Source organism: Charadrius vociferus, unplaced genomic scaffold (genome assembly GCF_000708025.1).
Source record: "Charadrius vociferus isolate BGI_N301 unplaced genomic scaffold, ASM70802v2 scaffold45, whole genome shotgun sequence".
Taxonomy (NCBI): Eukaryota; Metazoa; Chordata; class Aves; order Charadriiformes; family Charadriidae; genus Charadrius; species Charadrius vociferus.
In genome coordinates this window covers 108,475-120,537 of record NW_009648712.1, presented here as the reverse complement: position 1 = coordinate 120,537, position 12,063 = coordinate 108,475, and the positions used below count along the sequence as shown (strand labels likewise).

Genomic DNA, 12,063 nt, shown 5'->3' with positions numbered 1-12,063 from the left:
ACTGGTAGCAGAATTGTACAAAACACCAAACATCTTGGCAACATACAGGAGAGATGTTATGATTCAGTCACAGAAAATCTAGCTTTCATAAAAGTTACAATATTGCCAACACTATATGTACATTTTTAACACATTACTCTGTTAATGCTGCATTGTGGCCATCATGAAGCACAAACCCCTTACATTTTCCTCCTCGGTTTCTTGTACAAAGAAAGCTTCTCCATTGTCACCCAGTTTCATATGAAGATCAACAGCATCGCCATTAATTTCTATATCAATCTGTGGAAAAAGACAATTTAACGTAAATAATTCATCACAGGGGAAAGCACCGACCTCAAAGCCCACATTGCTCCAACAGCCCATTGTATAATCATGTATCTTTCTCCTCCCTCTGCTTTCTGAAGGAAGTATATTATAACAACGATCTTTATTTTGTTAACCTGCAAAACACAACACTGAATCTTGTTCAACTAATTTGAAGAGCTAGAAGCATAAATAATAACTGATCTAGTCTTTATTTCCTGGAAGAACGATGAATGATTGAGACTGTTCATGTCCATATGTTTGAAACTCAACCTGAATTGAGGCCTGGTACGAATCTGAGTCCTGAAGACCAGAAGTTCAAGACAACAAACTAGAAGCCTCCTGGAGGCTGGCTTTGTTTCAGTGAGATAGAGATTTGCCACGGTTATTTCTGCAACTCAGTTAACGTTGTTTCAGATTTTCCTGCTCCTGAATTTATGGAGATATGACATAGGACCACAACCCTTCTGTAACCATAGTGCTTTCATCAGTGGAAGAATGTTTTATATTCTCATAAAAAGGTACATTAACTTAAGATTACATTGCACAGGAGAGAGAGATTATCCTTCCCCACGTATATGAAATTTAAAAAAACCCACAAATGTCTTTCTAAAATCAAGACACAACTATTTTTACTTCTTCTGCTTTGTGAAATCTTGGGCATCCAGTTAAGTTCCATCCCAAATTTTTCCAAAGAAAATGTGTTCAATATTCAGATAAAATTACCTTATTTTTCAGTAAATCTGCTTATCTAATGGTATCTGTACATCTGCATTTAGCCTAGCTAATTAAAAATAATTTAATACATGTCAGATAGAAACACAACGGACTTGCCTTACTGTAGAAATGCCAATGGCATTTCAGGTTATACATAATTTAGACACTTCTGTCAAAAGGAGACCAAATTAAATACTGTAATTGCTATGGGATATCCAATATGTACATTACTTAAGTTCTAGTTTCCTGCCAATGCAAAAGAAAGAATTACACAACTACTACTACGATATGAATACTCATATTAATAGTTAGTTATTGAGATATGAAATGGCCAGTCAAAAAGGAAAGAGGACTAATTTTAAGATTAGCACATGGACTGCCAAGAAAAAAAAAAAAAAACACCACAGAGCTAAGACAGACAGTATCCATGTATCCTAATCCACTCCATTATTCACCATTTATGAGAACAAAACCATTAGCCAAGGAAACTCTGTCATAGGAGATAAATTACAGGTAGATAACCCAACATGCATGGGGACTATACCCAAATCCTTAAGATAACAGCTTTTCTTTTTCCCCCACAAAAGCTGAATGATTTTGATCTGAAAATTGCATTTATTTCACTATTGAACAGTTTATTCTTAAAGTATTTTCTTGACTTTCCAATTCGTAACATGAGTTTTCAAAAAAAAAAAACCCAAAATTTACCACAGTGTTTCTTTTTTTTCCACCTTTTCTTTAAACTGATTTTGATGGACAAACATCCCAAATTTTAGTACCTATACTCAGGCTGGTTTTTGGAGACTTCAGTATATTTCTTAAGAACAGGGCCGAAGCACAGATATGCATATTTTGTGTTCCCCTACATCTTGATCCTACCAATTGATCTTAGCCCCATAATCGCCGGAAAAAAATGCGTACACAATGCAGTAATAAACATTCAATTGACTATGAGAGAATACGCTGACAGCCTAGTACAGAAAGTATCAGAAGTAGATGTTTCTACTATTCAACAGCTTTTCAGATGTACCCAGAAGCTGAAATCCTCTCAAATTTGCTTACGGTTCTCAGAAGTTTAATTAAACACATTTAGCAAGCCCAAGTTTCAGATCACTCCTGTTGTAAGTGTATCTCACATGCTTAGACATCAGAAAAAGTATAGCTATACCATATGCTGAAAAGCTGTAGTGTAATCTGTTGCAGCACTGTTTAGGAAAATCACCTTTTTGTCATCAGCGTGCTCATTAAGAAAAATGCGGGAAATCAAAACAAGAATATGAAACAAGAAAACTGCTGCTAGCCTGTGTTACTATGAAAAACTTAAAACTCTAATGCATGTAACTCCCAGTATGACCGTTAACAAAAAAAAATGCCCTAGCATAATTGCTCTCTTAGTTGCTCTTTATTCTCCTTTTACAACCAAAATATGAAGACGGAGGTAGTTTTCTGCAGTGTCCTTTCACTTCTTAGAAAAGCAGCATATAATCCTTTGGTTTTACGATCTGTTTAAATCAATCCACCCTTCGGTAGCACACCCACAGGCAATACTGCCACACACATTACTCCCTGCTGACAGTGATGTAAAGTTCCCACACAATAGGTCCATTTTTTAGTCAAATTTACAACTCAATCCAACTCACTCTGTAGGCATGATCACTAAAGCTGATGGAAAGGGGATGGCAGGACTATCTACTCTGGTAGAGCCACAGCCTCAGACTGGCTGGATAGGGAATTGTACCAGGTTTTCTTTCAAATACACCCACAAGTGAATGAAGCGTCAATCCTACTTAATAACTGCATTTTCTGCTGCATATCAGCCTTGAACAGAGCTAACAAGGAGTAATATTTACGATAGGTCATCAACTCTTAAGACACGCTCTATTTATCCTCCAGACATTCCAAAAATAGTTGCTTGCAACATCAGGGATCAGTTAAATGGCATTAAGCATTTCTTTCCCAGCATACTTAAACAAGTAAATAAATAGCCATGTAAACATTTTAAGACTGTAAAGTCTATATGTTAGTATTATTCTTTTTGCATAGCTCAAGATCTGTCAAAGCTTTTTTTTCCACGGTATTTTTTTTGTATAGTCCTTAGATTACCACAGGAAGTTCTGTTTTGCATTCCCAAACCATCACTCTGTACAGCATATATGAGAAACTGCTGTGTACTAAATCAGCCTACTAACTGGGCTGGGGAAAGAAGGGAGAGGAGAAAAAAGGGAATGCATTGGTATTCAAAACTTTGTTTTGGCCCACTTTCTCAACTTACCACTTTTTCTTTAGAGCGCAATACACCAAGCTTCCCAAATCGGACATGAAAAGGAGAACACTGGTATGTACCATCTTGTTGCCGGACCACAATGACATCAATGCATCCTGAAAGGGTTGCCTGATTAATGCCTTTGTACAGCTCCTTCACAGTAACCAGGACTTGTCCTGCAAGTTGTCCTACGTAGTTCATAGTCTGAGACTAAGGGAGAAAAAGGAGAAAAAAAAAGTAAATACATTTTGAAAAACTTTAGAAGTTTTTTTAAAATCAGTTTTTTAACACATCTAAATAGATGTCATTTATCAATTACTCTGATTATTTAAACAAGCTTTTCACAAATGCCTTCAAGAGTCAACAGAATTTTTAAGCCAATCCTTATATTAGTAATTGTCTCCAGAGTTATAAAAACTATTCTTAATAGCTTATTAACTTGAACATCTTAATATTTTAAAGTAAATTTTGAAGCATGTAATTTTTAAACCTCAAAGACTAGATGCAAGTGATGCTTAATTACTCCGATAAGCTAAAGAGATAAATTCATTCTCTGAAGACTGTCTATTTAATACAACTTATCCTCTATTGAAAATGGAGATAACTGTACATAAGGATGAAAAAAAAAAATAATCTTAAAAGTCAGGAAAAGTTATGTAGAGTGTACTACATGCAACCCTCCCTTTACAGCTCTGTATTTTAAAAATGGGTGAGTCACCTTAAAGAAATTATCAAAGGATCTGATTGGAGACAGAGGAGTTTGAGAACAAGTGTGGAGAAAACAAATATAGAGAAATCTAGTTTTCTTCCCATATAAGGAAAGCACAACACCAGTGAATTTATTTGCCATGAAACAAGTACTAAAAACTCTTGCAACATAAAAATCATGAGCTTGTAAAAATCTTTCTTGAAAAGCACTGCCATTGACCTTCAGAAGTTACAAATGGGGCAAGCAAGACTTCCACCTGAGGTAGGTGATGCCAGATATTCAAAGTTACTGAGAGTCTCCCATTAACTTTTGATTAAATAAAACTACAATAAGTTAAAACGTATACTTCTCTAAACAGCTTAATGAAGCTTGTAGATACGTATATTTAAAACAACTGCTGAAGTAAAATTTGCTCTGCAAATACACAATGATCCCAGCAACACAACCTTGGCCTGAACACACTTGTCCACGAGAAGCAGATGACTTACCAGAGAACAACCATTATTTCCACAGAAACTACACCTAAAGAACAAACACTATATTCCAAATAGTACATTTTCATATATGAAAAGTCTTACCCAAGTTTACACACTCATGCAACATATTATTTTAAGTGTAAAGATTTATCCACTAACTACTTTCTATAGGTTTCATAAAGTTTCAGTCCAGAGAAAAGAAATGTTTTACAGTTTTTTGTGGTTGTTCATGCTCCTGACATCAGAAAACTGAGAAAGAACAGTATGCAGTCTAGGTGAAGGAATCTTACTAGATGAAAGTGGAGAGTTCAGGACAGAATACAAGGAAAGGAAGATGTACACAATAAGAAGATTAAGGTATAGCCAAACTGGAAAGAAATACAAAGATAAACAAAGAACACATCGCAACACTTATTAAACATTCTGTCTAATCCATCAAAAATACTTAAGTGAATGAATGACTTTTGAATGACTGCAAGCCTTTCCGACGAAAAATACAATGTGAACTATGACTGCCAAAAGTCCGAAGATTTCTCTGAACATCTGAGCTTTAATAGAAAGAGGAGGGAAAACCGCAAAGGTGCTCTCATGGAAACCTAAGTGTAACCTTCCTCATTCTGCTGCCTCCCACCCAAAAGACTGCTTACAAGCTCGTTTCAAATATAGCTAAGCAATTGCATGCCTCTGAAGTTAAGGGTAATATTTGGGGGAACAAAGAGCCACTGCAAACAAGGAAAACACAGAACAGGACTTAAATTGTAAAAATTCTATTTTGAGATAATACTTCTACCAAAAAAAAGTCTACAGTGAATTTGTCTATTAGCTAATGTATTTTTATTAGCCTCTGAACCAGGTTTAGGATCTTTCTTAGTGGCTCTAAACAAAACTGTATTGTACTACAAGAGTTCTTCCTCCCGATACTGCTTTCATTGTCTAGATAATTATTCAATTATTTCTGTTCTGAGCCTTCAAAGTCTTCCTTATAGTAACACATGGTATACTGCATTCATTCAAAAGGAAGCTACTTTTGTAGCATCTAACAGTACCAATATAAGTGTAAACATGCAGGAAATCTAAAACTACTTTCACAGATTTAGAGCAGCTACAGAACTATTTTTCTCCATCTCAGGCTTCTTAAGCCTAACGTACATTAATCATATTTAGATTTTTGGGAAAAAAAAAAAAAAAGAAAAAAAATTCCTTCCTCTCCACAAGACTTAAAAAAGAAGATGGGGGTTTTCCAATACAGATTTTCAACTGTTTTGAAATTATCCACAGAATTAGTATACCAAGTAACATACTAGAGAATTTCCTCCTGTAGCTTTTGTACAATGTGGTTGATAAAGACAGAACGGACCGTCATGGAGTGACTAATGAGATTAGTAGAATGGACTCCCTATCAACATTAGTGATTAATAAAATTCAGTTTCATCTCTAAGTAGTTTCATGTACAGCTATCAAATCGACTGCTGACTAATGAAAAAATAGCTTACTCTCGGTAAAAAGGGGAGGTCTCACTTCAACCCTTCAACCCTCATCTGACCCCCTAAATAAGCTGATTTTAGCTCACTGACACAACTGGCAGAAGTCTACCCATTTTATTTTTTTTTGTTGTTATTGATGTTTGTTTCAGTGGGTTAGTAAATTAGATTAGCTCACGAAAAACATGACAAACACCAGAGTCATGAGGGACACAGCAGCACCAGAGAGCTAGGGGGAGAAAAAAAAAAAAAAAAGCTACAGCAGGGAACTGAACTCCTTTTGACAAGTGAGATATTTGCTGCATCTCATGGAACTGGAACCCAAGACAGAAAGGTAGCATTATCTCAGCTTCACTGTTTTAGCAATTAGTCTTCCACTACAATGGCAGTCTATCTTCTAATTCCTAATCTTAAAATTCTCCAACACATAGTCATTATCATTCATGGCTATACCTTGGCTACTTCCAAGAGGAGTCTACGGTATTGGCTTGCAAAGAAAAGTTGGTTTCATGTCACCAAGGAGACTGAATTTGTTAAAAGAAATGTTTGGCACAATCAGGAATAAAAGTCCTTAATAGAGTTGCCATTCCTTATATTTCATTTCAGTGAACAGGACTTGAGAAATGCACATTAGCAAGTAATTCTCTACCATTTAAGTAGTAACTGTTTAAGAGACCAGAATTTAATACAAACTTCTAAGAATTGAGTTCAGTTTATATATAATCTAGTTTTCCTCACATACATGCTAACTGACCTTGTCTAACCACAGAAAATCACTGAAAAAAAACCCACAAGACTGAAGCACTCACATATTTTACATATATTCTTGCTTTCCTGTAGCAAGTTATCTCTTTTACAGATCTCAGTTACATTTCTGTAGCTCAGAGCACAGCCATTTTTATGATCATACATAAACAGAATAACCTCTTACATGTGAAAAAGTTATGAACTTTTGAACCTATTGAGTATTAAACAATGTTTATAAGGAAAGAAGCTTTTTATCATCCAAGTCTTAACACAAACATTGTTTTGTACATTGTAAGTAAACAAAATTGTAGATCAGAAATTAATTTATGTCACTGCTTACCAAGCTGTAATTCAGCTTTTAACATAATGGTTCACTCTGTAAGATAAATATGTTATTTAAGAAGGTTCAAACTGTCGCAAGCAAATGATCAGATAGAAAGAAAGTGTCACTACATACCTGAGAAACATGAGATGTTTAATTTACCTGAAATATCAATAGAACCCCATCTACGAGATTTTAAAATTTGGGGTTCTTTTTTTCTTTAAGTTTTATTGTATATTGTCAGAAAACTTGTGGTGAGCAGTACTGAACCTGACTACAGAGGGAACAGAATAAAATGTTATTGTGTTAATTCTTGCAAATATGATAGAAATAGCCTGATCACAGAATAACTGGTAAGACAAAGTATTTCCTCAATAACACTCTTTATTTGGGGCTTAGTAAACATTTGTTAAATGTCATTGTCCTGAAAGCAGAGAAAAGCACAGAACAGTATGCCTTCATAACCTGCTATAAGAACCAAAAAAACATGCCAATTTCCAGTTCTGCAATTTAAGACAGAAGTCTGATGGACAAGACAAGCTAAGAAAGGGCAATGCAGCAATATTTCACAATACAGTTTAGCTTTTAATTTTTATTTATTTTGATATCCAGAGTATACACATTACCCAATGTAGTCAAATTCCAGAACTCTGCATAAAAGTTAATGTAGCTCACCACTACTTATTCTTCTAGGATAGCAAATTAAAAGGCTATCAATATCTAAAGTCTCACAGCAGAAAAACACTTTCTGTGACTTTTCAGGCTCCAGAGAGATTGATTTTTCAATGTTTATGCAATACTACCTAGTTTTCAAAAATTCCTATAGCTGAATATATTAATACTACTAAGCTAAGTGCAACTGTAATTGGAATGGGGGAAAGAATGTCTCTGTCCTATATCATAAAAAAGATTTTTTTTTTTTTCTGGCAAGAAGCCATTACACCACAAAAGGCAGAAACTTAAATTGCTGCTTTTTTTTTTTCTTTGGGGGGTGGGGATAAAATAAAATACAAAATAAGAAAAGAAAATATCTACTTTGGAAGTTCGAGAACTAAATATAAAATTCTGTGCCTCCATGTATAAAATATTCAAATCAGTTAAACAAAAATTAACTCTGCATATGTTGGTTGACTTCCTCATGTTACAGTAGGGAGGAATAGAATGGCTCTCAGAAATAATGATTAAACAGTACTACAGTTCAGATTAAGTATCTAACATGTTTTACATGACAGATAGTCAAATTTTCAAAACTCTTCACCAGAAAATGCTTACACTAGCATAACTTGAGCGGGAGGTTTTGTGGATAGGAATTGTATGTACAATTAACAAAGATGTTATTTTGTCTGCTACAAAACCAACATTTTTTTGAAAATTTTTTTTTATGTTATTCGGTATTATCCATATACAAGCACAAGATATAATCAAAAGGCTGTCCACAAATGTTCTATGCATTTGGACTACTGCTTTACTAAAGGTAAACTGCATGACTTTTGTGTTCTTAAAGCCAACACCTTTTATGCAGGCTCACCCTACGAACACGAACACTACAAATGCCCAGTTCAACAACAGAAAAAGCAGAATGCAAGTTATTCAAAGGCAAGTTCTCAGATTGCTCTAGAGAGGTACAGCTTTGGAGGGCATGAATTTTAACTACCACTGCAAAAAAAAAAAAAAAAAAGTTACTTAAATGTCAATCTTAGCTTACAAGGGAGTAGATATTTATACATCCCATTTATTTTGAGATACATTTAGAGGATTAAAAGATAGTCTAATACCACATGATGTAAACAGTAAAGAAGCTGCATTTGTTTTAAAAAATCAGGTAGAAAAACATAATAAAAACATGCATAGCAATGGCTTCCCTCAGTTTATCTCATCTTGCCTGTATCTGTATGCATGAGGCAGGAGCTTTCCTTAACCAGAGAAAATCTTTAGCGAAGTGTTTTACTAGTTTATATTTTGTACCCTGAAAAGACTTGGGGGGAATGACCATGTAAAACAGAACCACTGTAGCATCAGGTCTACTCGGCAAAACCAAGCAAACAAAAACATCTTTGCTCCTAAGTAAAGATTTTAACTGGGGTTTAAGATTGCTCCTAGCACTGCACAGAGTACTCATAGAACAAAAATGGAAAACAAAGTCAGTCTGTTGAATGCCTAATTAAAGCCTTCCACATACTATTAAATAGAGGCAGTCAACTTTTATATATTTTAACTATGCTATAGGAAATTATATACCCATACTTAGCAATAAATCTGTCAAACTCACCAAGATTCCAGAAGGAACCCTTTCATGGGCAGCAACACCACTTCTATTGAAGTCATCTTCAAAACCATCCTGTTCTGAGAAATGCATCTCAGAAAACAGGAAACTAACTTTCCACAGTATAGGTGAATGCAAAGCTTACAGCCATAACAGAATGTCGTGTCAGCATTTCTTCTCTTTCCATAGGAGCAGAATTATGTAAATCTTCTGGTCTCTTAGAGAATAGTGTTTGGTATGCTTTCCCACGCAGTACTATGATTAAAAAGGAAGCGCTTCTTTAAGAAGGCTCACATAAAAACTCCCTCACCAATAGGCTTTGCTTGAAATGTCACAGCCCCCTTGCGCTCTTTGAGATAAGTAATAACATGGGCAGACTTTGCCATATGTTTGCACTGATAGGCAATGATCTTGTTTTACATCATGTCACGTGACTGTAGCTGAAGCTCCCACGCAAAGAAACAGGGATTTAGTTAATGATTCTTAAGCAAAGTCTACATTATCTCACTTGGAGACTTTTTGCCCACTGTTGCAACTCTACCACCTGTAGCAGCATTCAGAGTCCTAGTTCAGCCAGCTAATTCAAGAATGCCTGCTGCCACTCCATGTCCCTCATCCCTCTGCTGATGGTTTCACTGGGCAAGCCAGTCACGTTTTATAGGACAAATTTGATGACATTTCAGGATCTGGTATTTGTGGCCTATTTCCACACACCCCCCCACCCACCTTTTTGAAATTGCATTATAATAGTAAAGAGACAATTGACCTGGTGTCAAGTTTATACTAAGTCATATAAAAACAATGCGTACCAAAATAAACATTTTTTCCTGTGGAAGTTTTCCTACTTTCTTTAAACCAAATTGATAAAGCAGTATAATTTGGGTGTGCGGACAATACATACAAGCTTATTGTATAGCTAGCTCCATGACTGAGAGTAAGAATTAATTTTTGATCTGAGGAATTTTTAAATGCCATTACTTCTCTAAATGGTATCACGGATAGATGAAATAACTGAGGAAGTGTAGTAGCATAAGGAAACAATTCTACCACTGAATGGGAGAGACATTCCCTGAGGACCATTAATATTCCCTCAACAAATACACATTCTCATTACCTTAAACCCATGCATCTCCCCACGCCCACGGTGTTACTTTGTCTCTGCTAGAGAAGGCTGTGGAGGACTATTTCTTGACAACCTAAAAAATAATCTAGGATCCTACTAATACTTTCACTCTATCCTCCTCTAAGTTTTGTAAATTTATGCATTAGGCTCTGATGCAAGGACAATGAATCGCATTATTGGACGCAACCAAACGGCTTTTAGGTTTCAAAATAATCAATGAACTACACTCTAGGCAAAAACTAAATCAGTCTTGATAACAAACTCTTAAATTGAGTGTTGGGATTGCTATACCTGCGGTAAGGTTGCAACAAGCTGCTACCATCTCTGAACCCTGAATAAGTTTGTATTTAATGTGGCTCTTCACCAGAAAAATTACTGGTTTTGTTAGCAGACACGACAAGTATTTTTATACAATATTAAGAATTACTAGACACACTCAGTTTTCCTCTTGCTTGTTCATCATTCCTTTATCATGTGTGTTCCATTAAAACATGGTAAAAGACACAGTTATGAACAGAATGGAAGCCAGCTTTGTAAGACAGTGCTTCTTTTCAAACACTTTTGACTTAGCTTTATGTCCTTTCTTTTGTGTACAACTTTCTGTTATATCTATTCTATTGCAGTATTGTTCAGTATTCCAAATTGACGTTATTTTCTTCAGAGCTTCTAAAAGACAGCCTTTCCAGAATACCAATAAATTTGTGGTCACTGCACAGGCAGTAAGGTAAGATTTAGACAGGTAATAAGCTTTGCACATATAGTAAGCCTCCTTGTCTTTTATTTTTCAATATTAATATGGTAAATAAAATATAATTCCCTCTGAGTAAGTATGTTATTTACTAACAATTTACACAGGAAAATTAGCTCTAGTTTTGAAAAGCAAATACCCCACATTTGGAAAGTATTAGAAGAAATGTTTTTCATGGAACTTTAATCCAGTTCTTTGGTGTGACTAGGTTTTACTGTAGTTTAGCCTCAGAAAGCACATATGAGTTTTTCCACTAACCTCATGCAAATTAATACTGCTGACAGTCATCATCCTACGTTCTTCTTTTTTTCTCTGTTCTTTGTGAGTCTACACATCTTATCCCATTGCTCATTAGGCAAAATCCCTGATGGGAAGTACGATTCCACTTTTAAACGGTACTTTTCTATAGTAACCTTCATAATATATTTGATTGCATTCATTTAGTTTTGTAGCAACCCAGAGATGCAGTGTTATTTTTTTCACCTATGCAATGGAAAAGTCAGTCCTGGACCTTGGGAATTAATAATACGGGAGTTTTTAGCACAGTTAAAATTTGAATTTGCACAGTTTCACTACATTTTTTACATCTTTGTGTATTCAAAACATTGCTTCCCATAGGCTACATTTGTAGCTGCTAATCAGATTTACATATCCCAGATGGTCATTACAAAAAAAGTAAAAATAGTCTGATTGCCTGTGAAAATTACATTTAAGCAATTTGATTGTACTGTATAGGAACTGTAGAACGACCACAGCCAAAACACAGCTACAGGACTTTTCCCCAGCTTTCATCAGTACATGCCATTCTAAGTTCTGGAAGGAAGAAAGCAGAAATCCTATAGACGTAAGCTTCTATCAGTACACAATCACAACTCACTCAGAGATCAGGATAAATTTGCTGAGACAAATCC

The 12,063-nt window shown here is 35.3% G+C and overlaps 1 protein-coding gene across 2 annotated transcripts in view; it reads right to left on the bottom strand.

Moving 5' to 3' along the window:
- Positions 1–9,650, bottom strand: part of LPIN2 (lipin 2) — a 34,285-nt gene extending 24,635 nt beyond the window's left edge. The window contains exons 1-3 of one of the 2 annotated variants that reach the window (XM_009886618.1): positions 9,288–9,650; positions 3,293–3,493; positions 184–279 (exon numbers count right to left, since the gene is read on the bottom strand). In XM_009886618.1, coding sequence (XP_009884920.1) covers positions 184–279; positions 3,293–3,493; positions 9,288–9,374 — 384 coding nt within the window. In that variant the 5' untranslated portion in view covers positions 9,375–9,650. Of the gene's footprint in view, positions 1–183; positions 280–3,292; positions 3,503–9,287 lie in introns of those variants that run through there. The other variant, XM_009886619.1, reaches the window with a different exon arrangement.
- Between the last annotated feature and the right edge of the window lie 2,413 nt (positions 9,651–12,063).